The sequence below is a fragment of the Labeo rohita genome, chromosome 1 (genome assembly GCF_022985175.1).
Source record: "Labeo rohita strain BAU-BD-2019 chromosome 1, IGBB_LRoh.1.0, whole genome shotgun sequence".
Lineage (NCBI taxonomy): Eukaryota > Metazoa > Chordata > Actinopteri > Cypriniformes > Cyprinidae > Labeo > Labeo rohita.
In genome coordinates this window covers 38,162,384-38,188,762 of record NC_066869.1, presented here as the reverse complement: position 1 = coordinate 38,188,762, position 26,379 = coordinate 38,162,384, and the positions used below count along the sequence as shown (strand labels likewise).

The window sequence follows — 26,379 nt, the reverse complement described above, 5'->3', positions numbered from 1 at the left end:
TATACAGTGACTAGTGGTAGAAACATTTCTTGTGGTAATAAATGACCTAAGTGACTTAGTGCACAATTTTTGCTTGGCGGATGATTAAACAAGTGAAAAAAATTGCAAAAAATAGCCTGAAGCATATTTTAGGAACACAATTGTTATAGAGCTCGGGGGGGCGATACTAATTTGTGGCAATAAACAATCATCATGTTCGTGAGTTTGGGCGGAAACAGGATATCCCAAGTTTTTAATATCCAAAGGGATCCACAGAAAATCCAAATGGATGCGTGTTTTTTTGTGTGTGATCATATTTATCCTCTTCAGATACTCCCTTTGACTTTGTCCCAGTGAGCCAAACGTCTTGCTTACCCTATTTTTAACCTTCATATCTAAAGAATTAATAAACAGTAAACTAAATAATTTGGATTGAGGTTGTGATTATGGTGGTATGTCATTCTACCACAGGCCCTGGATGTCGCTCTCTCTGTGCAGCAGACTGGCCGCTTTCTGTCTGTCTTTCCAGCCATGCTCGGATAGGTAACATCACCAAACTGTCACGACAAATCTCATTTAAGGCTGGAATACAAAACACAATTTTTGCCCAGATTTTCTGCCAATTTACTGTCTGGAGAAATTGATGTTATTTGCCAAAAATCAGAGCCAGTCTACAATTTTGAGTTGACAGATTTCATAAAAAATTGCGTAGTGTATGGTAGTCACCGATTCCAATTTTTTAGTTTCAGACTATGATTCCATAAAGTCATCTTTGATATTTTAAGCTGATTTTAGAACACATATTGTTTTTTATTTTGTCACGCTTCTCCTAGCAACCAGGCTTATGTTTCTGCACGGGTTTGTTATGATCTGAATGACTTTAAAGTCTGGTAGTGTACGATTCTCAGTTGTTAAGTGTATAATGCCCCGTTTTTACTCTGTGACAAAGTCAGTAAGTGTATGATGCCTACTATTTTAAGATCCGTTCAGTTTTTCAGTCGTGTAGTGTATTCCAGCCTTTAGTCAACTTGCAGTCATTTAGACTGAATATGTTTGTTCCATAGCTATACATTTTCAATAGTTCAATGCGAACAAAAATAGTATGTGGTAAATGTGTTGTCATGAGGTAAAATGTACTTTTTCTGTCAGAATCTTTATTTTATATGACTGAATCAACCAACAAAACTAATTCACTCTTATTATTTAAGCATTGTTTAACTTTGTGTTTTTTTGGACATGCGCCAAAGAATATGTGATATTCTACAATATATCTTAGAGTTTCATGAAAATGTCATGGTATATGGTAATTATATATCATGTACTTTCGACCTGATTTCTGCCTGATGCCACGACTGCGCCATGGTACCACTATTCTTGTTCACACTTGTACATTTTGCTCACAGTATCAGCATTTTTAGGAGGGTCATTTACAGTTCAAGGTCAAAAGCTTATATACATCTTGCAGAATAGGCAAAATGTTAATTATTTTACCAATATAAGACCGATCACACAAAATGCATGTTATTTTGTATTTAGTACTGACTTGAATAAGATATTTCACATAAAAAAATCATTTACATGTAGTCCACAAGAGAAAATAATAGCTGAATTTATAAAAATGACCCTGTTCAAAAGTTTACATACGCTTTATTCTAAATACTGTTGTTATCTGAATTATTCATTTATTACTGGAATTATTTATTACATTTTTGTTTTTGTTGTTCATGAGTCCCTTGTTTGTCCTGAAGAGTTGAACTGCCTGCTGTTCTTCAAAAAAATCCTTCAGGTCTTTGGTTTTTCAGCATTTTTGTTTATTTGAACCTCTTCCAACAATGACTGTATGATTTTAGATTCATCTTTTCACACTGAGAACAACTGAGGGACTCATATGCAACTATTACAGAAGGTTCAAACGCTCACTGATGCTCCAGAAGGAAAAACGATGCATTAAGAGCCGGGTGTGTAAACTTTTGAACAGAATGAAAATGTGTACTTTTATCTTATTTTGCCTAAATATCATATCTTTTTCATTTAGTACTGCCCTACAAAAGATACTTACATGTTTCCCAGAAGACAAAATAAGTTAAATTTACCATAATCTTCAAATTCAGAAAGTTTCACCCCCCAGCTCTCAATACATTGTATTTTCTTCTAAAGCATCAGTGAGCATTTGAACCTTCTGTAATAGTTGCATATGAGTCCCTCAATTGTGCTGAAAATGCTGAAAAACCAAAGAATGTGTGATACCTGAAGGATTTTTCTGAAGACCAGCGGGCAGTTTAAGTGTTCAGGACAACACGGACTCATAAACAACATTTTTTAAATTTATTTTTTTTTTTTTTTTCTAAAGGAGTGATTTCATGTACCAAGGATGCATTAAATTGGAGTAAATGCTATTCTTTTAAACTTTTTATTTATTAAAGATTCCTGTAAAATGCATCACGATTTCCCCAATATTAAGCAGCACAACTCGTATTATTGTCAGAATTGATTTCACAAGATTACCGTGTTTTGAACAAATAAATGCAGCCTTAATGACCATCTTTCTTTCAGTAACATTCAGTCTTACAGACCTCAAACGTACAGGTGTATCATGAGACAGTTTTCTCTTTCTAGATGTAGCTATGTTGCATTTTGATTGAGAAGATGTGCTGTGATGTGTTTGAATGTGTTTGGTCTTTTATTTTTTTAATGTGTGGCACTGCTTCTGTCTAAGTGAGATAATTCTTTCCATTAAGCAAAACGCTGAAACGTTTATTCAGGCTTTCCTTCAGAACGGGTGCATAATTTCCTCATCTGCCTTCCAGTAATTATGTGGAAGAGTGGGAGCCTTTTTTTTTTCCTGTGGAGGCTTGTGGTTTGCTGGTTGTATGAGTGTACGTGTGTGATGTTTAATCTTGCAGTGTAATGAAAGAGGACTGCTTAGAGAAACAACAGCATCAAAGAAGCACCACTCTGTCTGTTAGCATAACCGTGAACATATCCGGCCTGGGTGTGGACACGCTTGACGGAGCTTGTGTTTGGACGCCTGTGGTTGAGACCTACTCAGTGTGTATGTGTGTGGTAGCTAGTTACGGTCTGTCTCCAGTGGAGTGTTTGGGGGACAGCAATCACAGCGTGTCTCCTGTCACAGTAGACCATCATAAACACTTATTATGAGGCCTAGACTGCACACTGATTACATGCTACTTACAGGCTTATCCTGTTCACACACGTACACAAACACAAGCTGAGACCTTAAATCTATGTGTACTAGCCCTCATTTTACACAGAGTACTGATGCCATTTAATGAGTTTGCAATCTAGTAAAGCCACATTCTCTCTGTTTATTTTGTACACTTAAGAAAAAATATATTTTTAAATTATATTGTAAATAAATACTGTAAACAATTATTTTTTACAGTTTTAAATTACACAGTGTAATACATGGGCAAATAAAACATTTTTAAAAATAATCTATTTTAGATATTTACATATGTATTTTGTCAATTTCAGAATGTACAAGAAATTGGCATTTAAAATACATTTAAAATACATAAACAAAAACTTATTTAAACTACATTTTGTTTGAGATTTTGTGATATGCTGTAAACAATAATTTTTACCCTTTCAAAGATTTGATTTAAATTATAAAATGAAATACAGAGGCAAATAAATAATTTGAGATAAAGACAGATTATTAAATACTATTTTAGATATTTATGTATGTATTTTGTCAATTACAGAATTTAGAAGAAATGGGAAATATAATTGAGAAAAGTTGTACAATTTAAAATGATAAACTAAAATGAATTTAAAATAAATTTAGTTTGAGATTTTATTATTATTATTATTTTAAATACATTTTACTTTATCATTTGATTTTTTGTTATATTTTGCCCATTTTTTGTACCTTCTAAAATGTATAAAAATACATATCTGATAAACATAAAAAAGAGTAGTTTTATTTCAGAGATTTTATTTGCTCCATATTACGCATGTAATATAAAACATTTGAAATAAACCTACAATTTTTTTGTTTATCAGATATGTATTTTTGTATATTTTAGAAATTTTCATTTAAACCAAACTTTTAAAATTGTAAAAATGACAACATGTATTATCAGAACAAAATAAATGCTGTCATTTTTACAATTTCGAATGTGTGGTTTAAATTACATGTAATACGGGGCAAATCAAACATTTTAAATAAAATGACAATTTGTTTATCAGATACGTATTTTTGTAAATTTTAGAAGGTACAAGAAATGGGCAACATATAATTGAGAAAATTAACAAAAACTTATTATACAATATATTGTATTTATTTATTTATTTCAGAACAAAATATTTGGTGTAAACAGTATTTTTTTTTTTTTTTTTTTTTTTACCATTTTAAAGGTTTGGTTTAAATTACAAAAATGTAATACGGTCAAATAAAACATTTGAAATAAAGCTACATTTTTTATGTTTATCAGATATGTATTTTTGTCAATTTTAGAATGTACAAGAAGTGGGCAAAATATAATTGAGAAAAATTACTTTATTTAAAATGCATTTTGTTTGAGATTTTACTTTTTAAGGTTATTTTTAAGGTTTGGTGTAAATTACAAAATGTAATTCAGGACAAATAAAACATTCGAAATAACACTACATTTAAAAAATATATTTTCAGATATGTATTTTTGTCAATTTTAGAATGTAAGAAATTGACAAAAATAAAATACTATCTCTATAATAAAACTTAGATGATTTAATATATATGCCATATAAAAATTTTATTTTCCGTGGTAATTTCATGGTATTCTAGAGTATTATGTAACTACAGTGGCATGTAAATGTGGTAATCATTCAGTAACATGGTGTATATCAAGTTATCGTCCGATACCTCAATATGACCACTGCACAGTTTTGTAAGGTTATTGGGGACAAAATGTATCCCTGCAGTACCACAATGATATCCACAGTGCAGAGTATCTGAGGTCAGCAGTGATGTGATCAGAGCTGATGACACGGTCCTATGGGGTGGCAGATTGTGGAGATGTGGTCATGTGACCACAGGCAAGGGCACTGTTTAACACCGAGTTACAGTTATTTAAGGACATTATATTTCACCTCAAAGCACATATTCCCTCACATCACATTGAGCCAGAAAAAGACTGCAACAGACTCGCTATTTCAAGCCTGTGTTTAAATAATGTAACAGGGACATTCGTCAGCAGTGATCTTTGCATTATACATTACTTGTGCATGTGGCTTTAGACTTCCAGGTTTAGAATGAAAATTTTTGGATTGTGGAGTGTTTTATCATAAAAAGGATTACATATTTCAGTTTATTTAATTGGATACACTTAATAGTCAAAAGAAAGAAAGATTAGACGTTTTTATTAAATTCACAGCATGCCTGCTGAGTGTTCTTTGATGAACAAAGCAGAAGAGATCAAAGCCTAAAATGAATAGTATGTAATTTATACTGGCAGTTGATGTTATTATAGCTGTATTGTCACTTCACTTAAAAAAAAATCCTTTTCATTAAGAGTGATAAATGATTGGTAGATGATTTCTTGTGTTAATTAATTTCCAAAAAAGCTTTAAGAAGCTATGTGATCTTAAAAGCAAAATCTAAGGGTCAACTGCAGTGAAAATATATCCATCAACAGGGGGCATCAGAGAGACTCTGAATCATGGAAGGTGGTTTAAAGGGATAGTTCACCCAAAATGAGTGTGCTGTCATCATTTCTCACAGATCTTACAGCTATATTCAACTACATTTTGCCAGTACATATGCATTGATTTAAAACAGATTTTTGAATCATTAATCATTTGTTTTGGTCAAGAATTGATCTAAAATGTAAATAATTCTGTAAAGTATCATTCAATATGCTTAAATTTATAAACATTATTTATTTTTTACATGGGCGGATTATTAGGAAAAGGGCACCATTATTCATGTACGACACATTAGGAAAAGTATTTATATAATGCTATGAATGCACTTAAAGAAATACAGAATTGAATTAAATCTCATTTTGTATCAGATAGAAACAAATCATTCTGAACTTTTAAGAAAAAAAAAATGTAATATGCTGTAAACAATATTTTTTACCCTTTTAAAGATTTGATTTAAATTACAAAATGAAATACAGAGGCAGAAAAAAATGAGATAATGCTAGATTATTAAATACTCTATTTCAAATATTTATATATGTATTTTGTCAATTACATAATTTACAAGAAATGGGCAAAATAAAATTGAGAAAAATTACTAAAATTTTAAATAAGAAACTAAAATTAATTAAATCAATTTTGCTTGAGATTTTATTATTATTGTTAACAAAACTCTTGAACAGAAATCTTTCCTGAATCAAATGAAAAAGCTACACTCTCAGAAAAAGGTACCAGAGCTATTACTTGGGTGGTACCCTTTCAAAAGGTACTAATATGATATGTAAACTTTAGATACTAGTATGTACCTTTAAGGTACTGATATGCAGTGTTGAGGAATTTTAATTTTAAAATTAATGCATTGCAATATTTTTTAAAAAAGTAACTTATTTAGTTACTTAGTTACTTTTTGTAGAAAGTAATGCGTTCCGTACCTTTGCGTTATTTTATTCTCATCTGGGCTGGGCTTCCTTGCTTGTTTTTATTATAAAAACATTTTATTTCTTTTGCAAATTCACGTCTGTACAGTAGAGGGCACAGCTCAAACAACCTTTCAGCTGTGCTGCCATTCTGGATTGCATGAAGAATAGGAAACCCATTTTTGCTTATTAGCATGGTTGAATTGGTTCATTAAAGTTCAGCAGCAAAGGCATTGATAAATAAAATGGGATTAAATATATAAAGGATGTTAATAATATTTAACATATTTAACTATTGCAGGTTTGCATTATATTTTGAGTCTGCATTTCACTGTTTGTATTCATTTTAAGGAAAACTGAATCTGTTTTTGTGCAAGTGAGATGAGTAAGTGCATGTTCACATTAGTCTAGAACTACAGCGACCGTCATGTTTACACATCAAACACAGCGCCTCTGCACTTATTCACGATTTCTTTCAACATTGGGACAGGAAAGCTGTCAGTCAGTAAATGGGAAAACAAAGTAACTGGTGTTATTTGAAAAAGTAACTCAGATTTCCTTGTAAATTAAAAAGTAATGTGTTACTTTACTAGTTACAAGAAAAAAAGTAATCTGATTACATAATTTGTAATGCATTACCCCCAAAACCTGAAAATAGTTTTTATACCCTTTTTTTTTTCCTAAAAAAGTGTATGAATCGTGAATACAATTTTCTGTCTACCCAGAAATTCACATCCCTATCCACCTTATTCTTTAACGTGGAAGTAAGCCTATGGGTGAGACTTCCGGTTCATTAGCCGCTATAGGGAAAAACAACATGCAGCAAATGGTAAAACTGTTTCCACTACAAACCAGTGTGCTCATAATTAATATAATACATTAAAATAATATGGTAAGACACACCAGTTTGCAATATCAAGCTGCAAAACAAGCTGTTCTGTATAGCTAAAAATAGCTGGATACGAATGAGACCCATAAAATATACCAATGACCGCACCTGCTCTTACGGGAAGAAAAAGGTGGATAGTGATAAAGCAGTTTATGTTATTTGGGTGAACTGTTCCTTTAAGGCCAGCTCGCAAAGCAGTCCACTAGGGAATGAGAGTTAAATGCATCAGCAATAGCTAATATTCAATTTGTACTCTTCACCTTCTCCTGCTTGTGCGTCTATTGTGGTTACTTGGCAGATTTGTGTGTGGGATATTTTAGGGTTGCTAAGTAAATATAGATTACATTCAAACAAGGACTAAATTACCATCTAAATTACAGTTCTCGCTAAGTGTCATACACAGGCCTTGGTGTTTGAGAGAAGCCAACCAAATACCAAAATTATGGACACATATACAGTCTTAATCTGTCTTTATCCTCACGTTTAAGCTTTAAATATCTAATTGAGACCTAAGAGAGATTATATGTGTGGACTTTACATGTGAAGCAATGACAGCATTACATCAAAGTTTTCCAATTCTTGTATTATTATACATTTTATGACCTCATATATGAAAAAAAAAACTATTTCTCTACATTTCAGATGCATTATTGCTCAGTTTGAGAATCGTCATAAATCGTGTAAGATAAGTTGATATAGATGATATCCGTGAGTCGATATTCTTCACAGTATGTATGGGATGGAAAACATCATTTTGACTTCAGTTGGCCTATAGAAGATGAGACCAAAATGCACTCTCAATACACATACACACACAGACACACACACTCGCATCTCTCTCTCTTTCTAATGCACTCTTAATGTGCTCTCTGGACCTTAGTGCATTATCATTAAGATGCAATCCCAGCATGCACCATGACTTATTTTTTCAGAATCAGCACAAGAGAGGGCGTATGTTGTGTGCTTTGTTACTTTGTTGCAATGCTTTCCTATTAGTCATGTTCATTTCTTTCTTATGATACCATTAAGATACAAAGATTTTTATTTCTGTTGTATGGGTGTGTGTGTGTGCACATTCTCACGAATGCAGTTTTTTGCTTTCCATTACCGGTAGAATTGAGGAGTATATGTGATTCTGGACTGTGAAATCATGCTGAACGTAATGACCACACTGAACACACGCTCTTTTACAGTGGACAAGAGCTCCAAAGGGCCCAAAGCAGCAGGGGCAACAGCTGGACGGACACAGCAGCACAGCTCAGCTAATCAAGGCGGACCGACAGAGGAAGAGGAAGAGAAAGATCTTCGGCTTCAAAATGACAAGAAAAGTCAATGCATCCTGCAGCTCCGTAAACTCATTGCTAATGGGAATCGGCGACTGGAGGCTCTCGCCCTGGTTGTGCAGCACATCTTCAGTGAGGTTGGAAGCTTTATTGTTTTATTGTTTTTTTAACTTTCTCTCTGTCTAGATGTTTCTTTGTGCATGTTTTCTCCCCATTCATTTACTATTTTACTTTCTTGCAGTGTTGTATATAGATAGATAGATAGATAGATAGATAGATATTCAGAACATTCCTAAACGTTTGGCAAAGTAGTCTTTGGAAGAGAGCTGTGAAAAATTGTGTTTTTATATGACTGTGTGTGATACTTTTTCGTCATTTAAGATCATGTAATAATCTTTAGTAGGATTGAATTCCTAGTGCTAAAAAATTTCAGTTTTCCAAAATAGGTCTGCATTCATGTTTGCTGAAAAGCACAGTAAAGTCAGTCATTTGGTGAAACGTTTTTACAATTCAGTATAACCAGTGTTGCCAAATCCGCAGTTTTCCCACGGAATTGGGCTACTTTAACGACATTGCAGTGGGTTGTTTTTGATGTCCGCGGGTCGAAGTTACCCCAATAACGTCATATTTACCTCCTGCAATACGAATTTACCAGGACCCTGACAACAAAAAAACGTGTATTTTATCCCCCAGACACCGATTTTTAATGGGGGACCCCCCTCGAATCGTATTTGGGCTAGTTTTGAGTAACAATAGGGGGGGTTTTGTGAAAACCTGGCAACCCTGTGTATAACTGTTTCTGATTTTAATATATTTTTGAATGTAATTTATTCATTTAAAGACAAAGCTGAATTTATAACAGCAGACATACATTTTTTCTAGTCTTTAGTGTCACATGATGCTTCAGAGATGATTCTGATAGGCTGATTTGGTGCTAAAGAATTTTTTTTTTTTTTTATCAATGTAATTTTTTTCAGTATTTTTTGACAAACTGAAAGACCTTTTGTGACATTTTAAACGTCTTTACTGTCATGCTTTATTAATTTAATACATCTATGCTAAATTAAAGTATTAGAAAAGAAACAAAAACTAATTGTACCTAAACTGTATTCTATGTGTAATATCATTAGACTACATCATTTTATATAACGATGTCTGGACAATTCAAATTATCTTCAGTCAAGAGATCTTTTGTTACTCTGTCCCATTAGTCAGATTATAATTGCAGATATCTATTATGATTTCATTCCTTGAAAATGTAATTTGGGTCAGATGCAATTATTAATATCTGAAATGTAATTATGAATAATCAAGGCTAGTACAAGGGCTTGTCATAGTGTATGTGCCTGTCTGTTTTGTCTACAAAGTAGGAAATGTTTCATATGGTGGTACCATTAACCAGCATTTCCAGGTGTGCTGGAACTAAGAGGGCTCTAGGGGAACGCTCTCTTGCGTTCAGTCAAGATGTCATGCATGATTTGGGTTAGTCAGTAACCCAAGCTTGACCTGAACCCTTCACATGATCTGTTTGCAACCCACTGAAACACAGGTTCCTCTATTCATTCATGCTTATCGCCATCAGACCCCCACACTACTGGGCTTCTTTAGTTTGTTGTTGCACTTGTGCATTGATCTTCCACCTTTAATTTACTTCTTACTTTCAGCAATTATTCTGGAAATGGAATGTGGCTTCAGCCCAGCTTAAAACTAGCACAATACAAGCCACACAAGTTGAAGAGGAAACAGTTTGTGGTCTCTTTGACTAAATGTCAGAGCCATCAAACTCTAAGTAGGGCCCGGCATGATCAAATATCTGGGAGTGTCTGTAAAAGCCCTTTATTTTGTGATTGGCTGTATCCTGGATACAAACTTGTCACAGTGCTAATCTCCATTCGCCTTCTTTCAGTTTGCAAATATTTGCAGATCGAAAGGAGCTGTCAATCACTAGGTGTAACTAAGTATTTAAGAATTTTCACTGGTGTGAATAAATCAAATAACCATGACACTTAAACACTTTACAAGAAACAATTGTAAGATAGTCAGAGAGTTGAGAAAAACAGAATTACTCTCTTAGGATGTTTCAGAAAATAATTGTTTAAACTGAAATTGCAACTAACAAGTAATTCAGTTGGTTTTTAAATGTTAAGTCTCAGGTATTTAGCTTGCCTAACCAGTAAAACATAATAATGAATCACCATCGTTGACATCCACGCTGCTCATGACTGATTCAATGTCTTTTTAATGCTTTAACATCTTGGAATGGAGTTTCTACACTACTGTAGACATAGACTACTATTCTTAAACTGCAGACTCAGTCTGCGTTAGTTAGTCTTAAATACATCCAATTATATAATATCAGATTTGATCGCTCTGAAACGTACTGTTCATTTGATTGGGGTGTTAGTAGCACCCTACTGTTTTGCATTTCGGTTTATCTAGAGTAGGTTTAAGCGTAATCCCGCCCTCACGGGCCCTGAGGCAGAACCACTGACAGTAAAATCATCTAGACGTACAATGCTGTATTGAATCATATGCTATGCTGTCCGATGATGTGTGATCAAATGAAGGCATGAGCTGTCTTTTATTTTCTGCATGACTGGCTGGAGTATTTCTCGATTTTGAATATTGAAATTGATCGGTAAAAGCCTTTCTGTGAGTTAAGATGAATTAAGAAAGTGAATTAAGATAATAGATATTCAACAATAAACTTTGATTCTGAATTTGTCTTCATCTAGAGTTGTGTGGATTGTGAAAAGTGCACCAGAATGGACTGGTAGGTCTATATAGCACATACAGTTGAAGTTGAAGTTTACATACGCCTTGCAGAATCTGCTAAATGTTAATTATTTTACAAAATAATACAAAATAAGAGTGATCATACAAAATGCATGTTATATTTAGTACTGACCTGAATAAGATATTTCACATAAAATATGTTTACTTATAGTCCACAAGAGAAAATAGTTGAATTTATAAAAATGATTCTTAATACTGTATTGTTACCTGAATTATCCACAGCTGTGTTTTTTTGTTTAGTGATAGTTATTCATGAGTCCCTTTTTGGTCCTGAACATTTAAACATTTGAAAATCAGGGTAAATTTAATTTATTTTGTCTTTTGGAAAACATGTAATTATTTTCTGTAGCTTCTGAAGGGCAGTACTAAATAAAAAATATATAATAATTATGCATAATAAGGAAAATTGTACACATCCTCATTCTGATCAAAAGTTTTCACCCAGCTCTTAATGCATCGTGTTTCCTTCTGGAGCATCAGTAAGCGTTTCGAACGTTCTGTTATAGTTGCATATGAGTTCCTCAGTTGTCCTTAGTGTGAAAAGATGGATCTCAAAATCATACAGTCTTTGTTGGAAAGGGTTCAAATACAAAAATTGTCATTTTTATAAATTCAACTATTGTTTTCTACTGTGGACTATATGTAAACGTCTTTTATGTTAAATATCTTATTCATGTCAGTATTAAATAAACAATAACATGCATATTGTACGATCCCTCTTATTTTGGTAAAATAATTGACATTTTGCAGATTCTGCAAGGTGTATGTAAACTTTTGACTTCAACTGCAGGATGAAGAAAGCTGAAAAATAAGAAGGCCCAGTGGCTTCAGCCAAAAAAGTTTCAGAGATGGAGAAATGCATTACATTTAGTTGAAAGACTGTGACAACAAACATTTTTCTCTGAAATAATGTGCACCCATAAATCATGCACAAGGCTAGGAACGAATATTAAGAAAGTGAATAGGGTCCATTTTGATTTCATATTGACTTTAAACTTGCTTTAATCTTCCTGAAACTCTCTAGGTAAACACTATTAGCTAGGTTTAAAGTTGGGAACTTATAGGCTTACGTGTCCCAATGTTAGTTTAACTATGTTAACGGGTTACTCAATGCGCACCCCACACCCAGTCTAGTAATCTTCACCCCAGGCGTACAATTAAACCCAGAAACCCACAACTTTCTTTTCTTTCTTTCCTAACTTCTCTCATACTTTTAAATCAGCCTTTTTTTCCTTTTAGCCATCACATTCCATGAATTCCTTAGCGTCCTATATATAATGCAAATTTGTTATCTTATCTCCTTATCTCTCAATAATAGCAAGCCTTGCCACCATCAATTCTCCTTAACCAAACAGCTAGGATACTTCACAAATTTTGCACTTCTACTCCAGAAATGCCACATACAGTCACATACTGTCTAGAAAACACAAATCTTTCACTTTCTTTCCACTCGTGAAAAAAAGAAAACTTTACTTTGAGGAAAGTTGACAGTTTTAGCCCTTGTGTCACCCACAGTGATTGATAGTGAGCATGGAGGAGGTGTGATGTAGCTGTGAGGAATGCACCAGCTGCTACTGAGCCCCAAGGGGTGGGATTTGAAGAAGGGGTGTGGCTTATTTTCCCACCTCACAGCTGTTTGGCTGATAACAGCAGAGCAGTGTTTCTCTGTACCCACCCACCACTTTGCACTTTACCGTATTTCATAGAATATAGTTACGTGTTATTTTTAAGGCTGTTTTTTTATCGGAAAATATCAGTTAAAGTGTCCACTTTGATTCTATAAAAATAGTTTTATAAAATCATAATGTGTCAGAACTATGGCATTTTGATTTGATTAAAATCTAACTAGCAAATACCTTATTGCTTTTTAATTGAATCATTTTTTCCTTTCTATTTACTCATACTCACATATTTTTCCCCCGTTTATATTTAAACATTATACTGAACAGCTTTGCAGACCTGTGGTCTTCTGCCATGTAATGGTTCCCATGTTGCCTATAATATTACATAAATTCCAATACACCAAGCACAATATCATTTATAGAACAGCCATGTTATGTAACTCTGATATCACCTTTTGGACTTACTTCTTTCCGTGTACCCTGGCAAAATGTGATTCATCTATTACTTTGGTCTCAGTATATCAGTAAGAGCCAATCAAATTGCTTGCCAATAAAAAAGAAAGATTTTTTTCATAACTGCAGAACCGACTTTTCCACCTACTCTTTCCATTTTCTCTTATCTGAGTTTCCACTCCCTCTCTCTTAGGAGGAATACGGGGGCAGGTCTCTGATAGGGAGGGAATCGTTTCTAATGCAGCGTGCCTGGAGACTGATGCTGACAGACCAGTTTTTAGAGTAGAGGAGGAAAGTGGTTGAAGGTTGTCGGGTTGTTAGGGTTAGTAGGAGAGAGGAGAGAGCAGGAGCGGGAGTTTGAGGAGAAGATGGGCTCCTCCGGGAGCAAACCTGGCTTGAAGAAGCTTCCTGGCTCTAAGAAGAATCATAAGGTGCAGTTCAGTTCGTCTGTAGTTTGATTGGTTTTGCTTTTACTGGTGTTTGCGGATTTACTAGTTTCTCAGTAACTTCTTTAAAGTGTTTGCATTGTTTTTGATTCTTAACTTCCTGTTAACCAACTAAACCATTGTTAGGCTTGTTAGGTGATTCATTATGGTTTGTGATGGCAGTTGTGTATCATGTGTTGTGTATATGTGACCCTGGACCACAAAACCAGTCTTATGTTGCATGTTTATATTTGTAGCAGTAGCCAAAAACTCATTGGATGGGTTAAATTTATTCATTTTTCTTTTATGCCAAAAATCATTAGGATATTAAGTAAAGATCATGTTCCATGAAGATATTTTGTAAATTTCCCACTGTAAATATATCAAAACTTAATTTTTGATTAGTAATATGCATTGCTATGAACTTGATTTGGACAACTTTAAAGGCGATTTTCTCAGTTTTTTTTTTTTTTTTTTTGCACCATCAGATTCCAGATTTTCAAATAGTTGTATCTCAGCCAAATATTGTCCTATTCATTCCTATTTATTCAGCTATCAGATAATGTAAAATTTTGAGAAATTTACACTTATGACTTGTTTTGTGGTCCAGGGTCACATATGTGAGTAATCTTCCGTTTGTGCATTCGAAATTGAATTCAAAATCACATGCTTGCTTTTTCCCTGAGGTTTTGATTCTGTAGAAGGTGTTCTTTGTGTGTTCTGTCCATGCAAAGTGTGTTTTTGTTTAGTTCAGTGGTGTCAACTGCTGCCCTCTTATCTCAGGCCATGAACTTGAGTGTATGTGAGTACTGTAACCATAACAGAGTGTTTGACTTTAGATTTATGTGTCAGCATGTTCAGTTTGTCTATCACGTGTCTCTGACAGTTTTTATCATAGGACATAGTAATCTCTCCCAGGCCGTGTGATCTTTGGCTTCTATGTAGAGGTTACTGTAACGCTGAGTGTCATTTAATCACAGACACACACACACATACGTCTTTCCTGGAACATTTAAATCAGCCTCACGCTGACCCTTGATCATGCCTGCTGATAAGAAACTGATTGAGATGGTTCTTATCCAACAACAACAACCCATTCTGCCAATACTGACGGTGTCTAGCTGAGAGTCACACGTAATGCGTGATATCATTGCATAGGCTTGGGGATTGTAGAGTTTTATTTATAGTTGTAATCAAAAATGTCTTGGCTCTTTATAGAATGTTTGAGGTTGGATTGAAGCATATCTTGAATCTTTTTGAGGTTTTTGGAAAATTTTAGTGAGTAACAACATTAAATTACATGACTGATTAGTCAGTTCATAATACTAAACTAATGAACCAATTATGTTAACAGTAATTTGTGATTTAAAATATGTTTGAATTGTCTTGTTTAACAAACAGTGGGCTCATTTAGGTTCATTGACTCAAGTGGCAGTAACTGATTACAGTGAAAGAAATTTTGATTGTTTGGTGGTTTGTAGCCAGTTGCAGCCAATATTTTATGATCATGTATATTTATATGCTATTATAGTATTTCTAAATATTTTACGTCTTTTAATATTTAGCTTTAATATTTTATTTTATCTTTACTTTGTCATTTTAATGCTTCAACCTTTCAACTTTTATTTGTTGTTTAGTTGTTCATCTAATGTTTTTTTTTATTTATTCTGGCTTTTTTTTAATATATTTAATTTTATTTTATTGTATTTTTTTTTTTTTTTACATTTTCAGATTTTTGTTATGGCCTGTGTGTGTGTGTGTGTGTGTGTGTGTGTATATATGTGTGTGTGTGTGTGTGTATATATATATATATATATATATATATATATATATATATATATATTAGCTTTAGTTTAGTGCTTCAACTTTCAAGTTTTTATTTAATTTATTCAACTAATATTTAATTTATTTTCTAATATTTTAGTTTACTAACAAGTTTTTGTTTAGTTTATAGTTTTTTTATTTGAATATTGAATTAGCATTTTGTCTTTTAAAATTCTTTTTATTTTTATCTTTTATGTTGTGTTTTATCTTTAGTTTTAGCATTTTAGGTTGTGTAACTTTTAAGTTGTTCATCTTCTATTTATTTTATTTTCTGATATTATTATACTTAAATGTCCACTGAAAATTTTAGAGGATTCTAACTGCACTTTTTTTGTTGTTGTTGTTGTTGTTGTTTTTTTTTTTGTAAAAATAGAATTACTTCAGTATGTTCTGGATTCAAATCTTGATTTTACTGAAGAATTTAATAATTTTTTAATAATGAATCAGCTTTTATTTTTATATTTTCAGTTTTTTCTTTTAAGTTTTGGAATTTTTGTTGTTTTGTTTGCTGTTTCATTTTTATTAGGATATTTTTTATATATATTTCTTTTAATCTTTTAATATTTAACTTTTGTATTTAATCTTTGGTTTTAGTTATTTTAGTGCTTCAAGCTTTCAAATTTTTATTATAAGAGAATTTCAAATTTTCATTTAAGTTGTTCTTCTAATATTTATTTTATTTAACTAATATTTTATTTATTGACAAGTTTTTGTTTAGTTTTAGTTAACAAATACTGTCCCCTAGATTTGTTTTGTTTGCTTGTTGGTTTGTTTTTGTTTTTGTTTAGTTTTTTGGGGGGGGTTGTTCTGAATTTTTGTTTTTCAGTTAAATCGATCTGCTACATGAATGTTTTAAAAAACACTGCATTGTGACAATCTAAAAATAATAAAAAAATAAAAAAAACAACGCAGTACTTTTTGTATTAAACATTTGTATTATTCAAAAAGTATGCATTTTTATGACCTCATATTATTTATTTAACCAAATGGAATCTTTATTCTTTCAAAAATAAATTATTTTTACATAATATCAATTCTGTTTTTTCCTGTTTATTTTGTTCTATATATTATATAAGTCTAATCCTGTATTCATTTACCTAAAATCTTTGTTAGACGTTTTACTGCCAGCTATACTTTTACATTTTTTTGATTTGTTTGAATGACTAATGACTTTTATTTCTTCTGTCATTTGTTATAGCGTGATGTGGCAATCAAACAGAGGGAAGAACTTTCTGTCCAAATCAACAGCCTGCGAGAGCAACTGGGTAAGCAACACATGTCCGGTCACACACACAGCGGCTTGGTTATTATTATGTTCCTTTTCAAGGCTCACAGAGCGTAAGCTTTCATCTTGGTTAGATAGCCATCATTTAACAGGTGTTTTTATTCAGAGTGACTTGAAAAACACTAATTGTAGGGAAAGTCTCTGTGAGAAACCTTGGGATAACTGCCTTGCTCGAGGGCACAATTCTGATAAAATAGGTCTGTGTGAATGTCTAGTTTCAGGGTCACACCTACTTGTAATAGCAAAATTTGTGTTAGCACTTTTTTTCTCACAGATAATTTAGGGGCCAGAATATCATAGAAACTTAAGGGTGGATCTGAAAACATTTAGTAGCTAGTGCCACTCAAATTTTTCGTAAATGGTAAATTCTAGTGACACATGTATTATTTCTTTGTCTGTATTATCATTAACACCATTTAGCTTGTGTTTGAAGCTTTACTGCCTTGCTGTGATATCACGTATTTGTTCTTGGTGATGTTATTCTCTACATTCCACAGTGAGGCTGTTTCATGTTTTATCCTGTTAAATTCTCTGTTCTGATGAGCATCGTATTGATAGATTTGTACAGCTCATTATTTGGAAATTGGGAAACTGCTGTTATCAGCCACATGGCAATCATACTCCACCTGTTTTATTATGCCCTGTAGACATTTGACAGCCTTTCATTGCGTTTGGAGTTGGTGTTTTTATTTGTATGCGTTAGCAACAATATATGACTCGTCAGTGCGTTTGTACCTTGAACACAAATACACACACATTCTTGGCAAGCCCGAACACACACGTTTCTGATGCTGTAGAATGTTAAGGATGCACAGCTTGTTATGTTTAATTACTCTAGCCTTATGCACTGTCATGGCCTTTGGCTTCGGGACAAGTGTGAGGGATGTGTGTGGCATATGAGGAATGTTTCACTCTCTCTGGATTCTGAATGCAAGTCTGAAGGTGCAGTTGGCCAAATGACACTTTCCTCCTAAAGTTCAGTGCCCTTTACCTCACAGAATTTAGAGAAATAGTTATCCTGAGGCTTCAGAAACATATGCTGCTAACAGATGCATGCTAGTCTTAAATGTCCATTGAAAATTTGAGAGGAATCCGAACTGCACTTCGAAGTACTAGAATTACTCCGATTCATTCTAGATTCAAATTCAAAACTTGATTTTATGGAATATTTATCTAATTTCTGTAAATTAATTTATTCTAGATTCTGTTGAATGTATTATATTCTAATGTTCAAAAGTTTTTGAACAGTAAGAATTTTTAATGTTTTTAAAGAAGTCTCGTCTGCTCACCAAGGCTGCATTTATTTGATCCAAAGAACAGCAAAAACAGTAAAATTTTGAAATATTTTTACTATTTAAAAGAACTGTTTTATTTGTATATATTTTAAAATGTAATTTATTCCTGTGATTTCAAAGCTGAATTTTTAGCACCATTTCTCCAGTCACATGATCCTTCAAAAAATGATTTTGATTTGTTGTTTAAAAAACAAAACTAAAAAAAGAACAGCATTTATTTAACTAGAAATCTTTTGCAACATTATAAAAGTCTTTATTATCATTTTTGATCAATTTAAAGCATCCTTGCTAAATAAAACTATTAATTTCTATCATTTCTTTCCCCTAAAAAACTATTCTGACTCCAAGCTTTTGAATGGTTTTGTATAATGTAACAAAAGCTTTTTATTTCAGATAAATGCTGATCTTTAGATCTTTCTATTCATCAAAGAATCTTGAAAAAAATGTACATATTCCACATATTGGAATGATTTCTGAAGGATCATGTGACACTGAAGACTGGAGTAATGATGCTGAATATGTAGTTTTGATCACAGGAATAAATTACATTTTAAAATATATTCAAAATAGAAAGGTGTTATTTTAAATAGTAAAAATATTACTGCTTTTGCTCTATTTTAGATCAAATAAATGCAGCCTTGGTGAGCAGAAGAGAATTCTTTAAAAAAACATAAAAAATCTATCTTACTGTTCAAAAACTTTTGACTGGTAGTGTACCATTATAGAATTAACAAATATTTGAAAAATCTAGCTTTTATTTTTATGTTTTCAGTTGTGTTTTTGTGCTGTTTTATTTTTATTAGTATTTTTTTATATTTATTTTAGCTTTAATTTATTTTTAGTAATTTTAGTTCAACTTAAAATTTATTTTATTTCAGTTAATTGCCATTTCTATAAATTTCTATTCTACATTTTTTATTTTTTTCTAGAAATGTCTAGAACGCTTACTTCAGTTAACAAAAAACATTTTCGGTAGTTTCAACGTACTGGTGTTTAAATTTACACTGGGTTATATTCTAGTTCTTAGTCTCTTTAGTGAATTGAACCAATAGTACGTTCTAGATTCTGTGTTAAATTCTACTATCTCTTTAGAGAATTTACCGTCAAAACATTCTAGATTTCTAAATTTTTTATTTGCTAAAAAGTCAGTAGAATCTAGAATAGAATTCTGGCAACTGAAACAATTTTACCACCGGTACATTCTAGGTTCTATTCTGGATTTTACTGACTGTGCAGTAAAACAGTCACAATCTAACGATATATAGAATAGAATCTATAATGTTCTGATGGTTTTGAGAGTTTGTTCAAGTTACTGTCAAGGTCAGATTTAAATTAGTGTCAAGATCATTCTATTTAAGTCCCAGACTAATACCAAATTCCAGAGTTCCACAAGATGAAGAATCATTTCTTCCTAACATGCTCCTCTCTGTCATTTTAATTCCCAGGAAACTCTATCTCATGTTGTGAGCAGTTGGAAAGAGAGAAGGAGGGGTTGCGTGTATCTTTGGAGGCCTTGTTTCAGAAGCTACAGGAGCAGCATCAGACAGAACTACAGCAGCTGGAGGAGCGACTGAAGGAGTTCTACTCCGCAGAATGGGATAAGACACACGAGGCCTATCAGAGGGAGGCGGATAAATGCCGGGCGCTCATGCAGCAGCAGGTAGGATCTCACCTGGGCTCACCTCTGATTGCATCACACAGAAATCACGAGTGTTATGTAATCATGTTAAACTATTCAAATCACACAGCTCTAATCACGCGATACCACGTCTGGTTTATTGTGAGCACATTTTCTAAATGTGTAAACCATTCTTTAAGTGCTTGTCTTTGTAAATTAAATTAGTGAATAAATAGCCTCAGTAACTAATAACATTTTTACACGGTTCTGCATCTGCTCTACACTATCAACCAGTGCAACTTAAGCAAAAAAAAGTATGAGTATAAAGATAATGATTATGGTTTCCACTGACAGGTGGAGGATGTGAGGAGTAAACAAGAAGCATTGAGGAGCCAACAGGAAGTAGCACACGCTCAGCAGATAGCAACACTGAAGCAGGAACATGAGGCTTCGCTTGCAGGTAATTTCATTGCGCTCATCATAAGGCCTATTGTTTATCCTTTCATTTTGATTTTAATTTAATCTTTCTGTCTCTTTTTTTATTCCTTTTGCAGAGCTCCGGAAGACTCATGAACAGGACATGCAAGAACTTGATAAAACACTCAAGGAGTCTGAAGCCATGCTCAATGTATGCATCACTGTCTTACCATTTAACTTGCAAATATGAATTAACTTTTTAACTTGTAAATGTATAGTATTCTCATTTATTTGCTTAATTTGCTAATTGAAAATAATGTGTATGTGCTGTTCTGTCTCCTACAGGAGAAAATTCAGACTTTGACAGCAGAAAACGAGGCTTTGAAAGAAAGACTGAGAGAAGAAGAGGAACGGAGGAGAGCTCTGGCAGACAAGAGCCTGGTAAAATTCACAATACTTTTGCAGAACTGTTTATTTAATTGAATTTAAATCTTTTTTTCTTTTTTTTTTGGTAGTGGTTTTATGACAGGCCCTAAAACTGCTGGTAATATGCTATTATAATTATTAATGTTTTAAATTACATTACATTACATGAAGTATTTTTTTGTGTGTGTTTTTGACATATTTATTTATTACTAATATATAAATATATTTTTTGGCTTATTTTTTTATTTTCATTTTAGTTGCAGTAAATTTAGTATTTTAGTATTTAGTATCATGTAATATTCACGTTTTCACCTTTTGCCGTAAGAGCGTGGATAGCCATTTGTAAATTTTAGGGGTCTGGCATCCAGTCTCATCCATGTCCACCTATTTTAGCTGTACGAAACAACTAGTTTTGCGGCTTGATATTGCAAATTAGTGTGTCTTACCGTATTTTAACGTATTTTAATATATTATCTTAATTATGAACACTTGTTTGTAGTGCAAACAGTTTTTCTGTTTACTTAACGTTGTTATTCTTCTCGTTATTTCCCTATAGCATTAAAGTATTAGGTGGATTAACAAAAAAGACTGTTATTAGGTATAAATAACAACATGGACACTAGGAACTACGTCCTAATGAAGTCCATTAGAAATATTTACATTTGCTTGGTTCTTATGTTCTTATCCTGGTGCGCTTGTCAACAACAACAACTGTAGGGCTAGTGGGGCATCTGATTAACCATCTTGACTATATAAAGCTAGTTACTGTGACCCATGCCAAGCCTGTGACCCGTAGAGATGCTCCATGTACTACTTTGTAGTCCCAGATGGCCTGAAACGCAAACTGAGCACCTGTTTCTCTGTGTGCAGAAGGATGCCCACACGCTGTATTTGGAACAGGAGCTGGAGAGTCTCAGAGCCGTGCTGGAAATAAAGACCAACCAGATACACCAGCAAGACAAGAAACTCATGCAGATGGACAAACTGGTGAGAATATGCACAGATATAATAAATATGCCACTGTAGCTTCCTCATGACATTATTCGCCCATTACATTCTGATTAGATTTACCTGTATCATCTTATCTATAATTAGCCTTTGCCAGGTCAGGTGCCATCATGTCAAGTAGCTCCCTTTTATTCCCATTACATAATTTATTGTCACTGTCAGATATTTGATGATTAATCCAAATAAAAATTCTGTCATTAATTACTCACCCTCATGTCATTCCAAACCTGTAAGACCTTCATTCATCTCGGAACACAAATTAACATATTTTTAATGAGCTTTCTGACCCTGTAAAGACAGCAATGGAACTACCACGTCCAAGGCCCAGAAAGATAGTAAGGACATGGTTAACATAATCCATGTGACATCAGTGGTTCAAACTAGTAATTTTGCAAGCAGCGATCACTGGGGTTCAAGTGCTTCAAGGCATTTAAGCACATATGAAAAATGGCATTATTTAGCAAGCCTGTAAGCACTTAAATCTACAATTTTAAAATAGCATTTTTAGTAAATTCAAGTAATTTACCATAGAATTATGTTTTTTTTCAACGTTAATGACTGCTATAGGGCAAATGTTGTTTCGATCCCCTTAAAACTTTGCATGCTTGTTTAGAATCACCTGTCGCATGTGCTCAGCAGGTTTCATGAGGTTTTGAGTTTTCCTTTAGACTTTATAGGATTTCGGGTAAATCTGGACAGGCCCCTTTTCTAAACGACCCTTTATAGTTTTCCAAAGCATTAATCTAACTGGCCTAGAGATTATTATTGGCCTAGTGTCCAGAGAATTGTACTGCAGTGGTGTTTTCCAGATTGAGCGAAAAACCTAGGACTAGTTCGCAAAAGTAGGTTTTTTTACATCAGCGACTCGCAGTGCTGATTTCTTTTAAATTTCTCTCAGACCTTTGGGGCCATGAGTCAAACAGGCCCATCGAGTTTCGTTACAATCGGCCTTCGTTAACCTTGTCTATCAGGTGCTCAAACTTCGTCATATTTTTTGAGATACGCAGATGTCCTTGTAGAAACTTGTGGCACTTCGGACCAGGACTGTGCACAACGATTTTCATGTTGACAGGACAAACGGTTGCGCAGTTAAAGCCATTTGTATGGTTTTACCCCTCTTATAACACCACCAAGTGACCAAGCTCTGCATTTTTTTTCCTTTCCACCCTGTGACCTCAGATTGAGCTCCTACATGAGTGTTCTGAGTTTGGCAGAGATATAAGCATTTCACTGAAAGTGGCCCTACCCCTTTCAAAAGTTTTGGCACCCCTTTGCGACAGTGAATCAAAAGTTCAACTTTTTTTTTTTTTTTTTTTTTTTTGTTTTTTTTTGATTTTGATTTTGATTATTAATATTCACTCTCCAGAGAATATTTCTGCACTGGTTCGGTTCTGATCAGGCGAAAAACCTAGGACTAGTTCACAAAAGTACCCGAAATACACGAAAATTTCACCAGGCTCATAATCTCATGCGTTTTGTCCAACATGAGCCAAGGATCCCAACGACATAAGACGATTTTGTACTTTTGATTGCTGTAACGCCCCTGTCAGGCTGATAGGGGTGAGCCTTGTTCATGTTGTAGCCAGTGTGAGTACTACCATCCCTCCAAGTTTCATGTCTCTACGATTTACGGTTTGTTCTGCACGATCAGTTTTGAGCAAAAATTGCTGATCCGTGACCATTCTAACAATTACAATAGGGTTTCAGCGCTACATGCTTGAACCCCTAAATATAAAATATCTTATTTTGTGTTCTGCAGAATAAAGAAATAAGGGATTTTTTTAAACACAGAAATCTATAAAGTCAAATACTGTAATTTTTAACTTACCATTGGTTAATAAGTAACGCATTGATGTTTTTATCGTTGTCCACAGATTGATGATAATTTGAAACTGGAAGAGTGTTTAAAGAAGGTCCAGCAGGAGAACGAGGACTACAAGGCTAGGATGGACAAACATGCTGCACTTTCAAAGTAAGTACAGTTTTTAAGGCACAAGGCTCACAAATTGAGGAGTAAAATTTTTCATCTGCTCCTTTGAGTATCCATCATTAGGTTTGTAATATTAGTGTATTAAATTCTCAAAGCAATGTTTTTTAAATCTTTTTTTCTCTTCCTTGTTTGTCTGTAGGCAGCTCTCCACAGAGCAGGCCATGCTTCAACAGACCCTACAGAAAGAGTCAAAGGTCAACAAACGGCTATCAATGGAGAACGAGGAGCTGCTGTGGAAACTTCACAACGGAGATCTTTGCAGCCCTCGACGTCTCTCACCCTCCTCTCCCTTCCAGTCACCCCGAAACTCCGCCTCCTTCCCCACAACCCCAGTATCACCCAGATAACCTCTGAACTCTGACCACGCTCATTCAGCGTGCCACATGTGGACCTTTTGGCCATTTTATTCCTATAATAGGACTTGTACAGTTTGTAAAGACTTGTAAAGTTTATAAATGTTCCCTTTCCAGTTAAAGACAATGATGCACAGTTGCACTTCTAGATCAAGGAATTGCCTTGTTCAGTTACACGCTTGTTCGTTCTTTATTGTCCGTCTCTCCCTCACTTTTTTTTTTTTCCCCTTCAGTCACAAACATACACTAAAAACATTTCTCTGAGGAGGGAACATACCTCAGGGCTTGTACATAGAGTATCTCTTCCTCGGACTGCCATTTTCCGTTACCCTTTTTATCCTTTATTTTTTAATTGAAAATGATTTGTGCATAGTAAGTCAAGATGTAAAGCTGTCACTTTCTTTGTATGCTCACAAGAACACTATATGATATTTGCAAAAAGGATGGAAAACAGAAGTCCTCTATTTGCTTGGATTGAATTTTTTAGAGCATGTATACAGAAAGGGGGGAGAAAAAAAAAGACATTTCAAGAAAGAAGCTTAAATCTCAACCTCACCTCTGAACTGGAGTGCATATACTGTAGATCCAGATCTCCATTCCTAATATTGTGGAATGTATTTACTTCTCTCCCAAACTGTGTCCAGTGGCCCCCACATCCAGAACGCTTTAGGTGTGAATGTGTCCCTATCTCGACCGCAGTGCCCTTCTTTGCTTTATTTTATTATTATTTTTTTAATTAATGCATTAAATTCTGGATGTTTATCTATTATATTTTGTATTGTGTATTTTATTGCAAACAACACACAAGGTTTATTTTTTAAGTTTGGGATTTCTACAGATAGGTACTATAGATATACATAAGAGATACTGTATAAGTCAAAATATGGCAAAAAGGTGTTTCTGAAACAATATTATGAACACTTATCTTACAGTTTAACCAAGAGAGCAGGATTTCATGGGGGTTTATACCTTATATATAATACTTATATTTAGTTATATTTCACCGTCTCCTTCAAAAACAAATAGAATGTAATTTTTACACTGGTAGGATTTGAAATTAAATTGACAAGTTTCAGTGTTATGAAAGGGATAGTCCGCCAAAAAATGACTTCCATTTGTACTTACAGTAAGTCACAAGAACCAAAACAACAGTTTTCAAATATGTGACCCTGGACCCCAAAACCAGTCATAATGGTCCGCTTTATGAAATTTATACAACATCTAAAAAGCTTTCCATTGATGTATTGTTTGTTAGGATAGAACAATATTTTTCTGAGATACAACTATTTGAATATCTGGAATCTTTGAGTGCAAAAAAATAAAAATATTGAGAAAATCGCCTTTTAAGTTGTCAAAATGAAGTTTTTAGCAATGCATATTACTAATCAAAAAAATATATATATATATTTATATATTTAAAAGAAAAATCTATCATTGTGACCCATACAATGTATTGCAGGTTTTGTAGTCGAGGGTCACATATATTATTTCGTGTTCCAGAGAAGAAAGAAAGTCATATAGGTTTGTAACGACATGAGGCAGAGTAAATGATGACACACTTCTCATTTGGAGTGGACTATCACTTTAACCTACTCTGCCACCTTATGGCTAAAGCTAAAACGTTTCACTGTAAACGAAACGACAAATCATACGAGAGCGACATCTACTGGACATAATTGGAAATGCGAGGTGTTGTATGTTCGTTTGGAGAAGTGGAACGCTGATAAGCAATGTTGCCAAATCTGTTTACGCTGTTGCCACAGGTTGTTTTTTAAGTCCGTGTATTGAGCATAGACTGTAAAAAACGTATTGAGGCGAAACCCCATTTGGGCTAGTTTTGGTCGTGATTGGGCTAGTTTTGAATACCAAATGGGCTTGTTTAATTACGCAGACCTGGCAATCCTGCGACAAGTTAGGGTTACGAGCAAAAATGTATTTTATATTTAACAGCATATTTTTCTTAAATGTATACATGCATGTGTGTGTACTTACATACATAAAAATATACACAGTACATACATAAATTATGTAAACAAAAACTTATTTTGGATGCGATTAATCATGATTAATTGTTTGGCAGCACTACTTCTTATCTAATATATTTTCTTTGTAAATTCAAATTTTAGCAAAAGTGTACGTTTTCTTGTGCTTAA

The 26,379-nt window shown here is 33.6% G+C and overlaps 1 protein-coding gene across 2 annotated transcripts in view; it reads left to right on the top strand.

Annotated features, from left to right (window-relative positions):
* mtus1b (microtubule associated tumor suppressor 1b) overlaps window positions 1–24,995 on the top strand; it is a 58,900-nt gene extending 33,905 nt beyond the window's left edge. For both annotated transcript variants that reach the window (XM_051097471.1, XM_051098274.1), the window contains exons 7-15: window positions 8,625–8,851; window positions 17,033–17,099; window positions 19,860–20,074; window positions 20,387–20,492; window positions 20,587–20,660; window positions 20,795–20,890; window positions 21,746–21,862; window positions 23,758–23,855; window positions 24,013–24,995. In XM_051097471.1, the coding sequence (XP_050953428.1) occupies window positions 8,625–8,851; window positions 17,033–17,099; window positions 19,860–20,074; window positions 20,387–20,492; window positions 20,587–20,660; window positions 20,795–20,890; window positions 21,746–21,862; window positions 23,758–23,855; window positions 24,013–24,220 (1,208 nt within the window). In that variant the 3' untranslated portion in view covers window positions 24,221–24,995. The remainder of the gene's footprint in view (window positions 1–8,624; window positions 8,852–17,032; window positions 17,100–19,859; window positions 20,075–20,386; window positions 20,493–20,586; window positions 20,661–20,794; window positions 20,891–21,745; window positions 21,863–23,757; window positions 23,856–24,012) is intronic.
* Window positions 24,996–26,379: the final 1,384 nt, after the last annotated feature.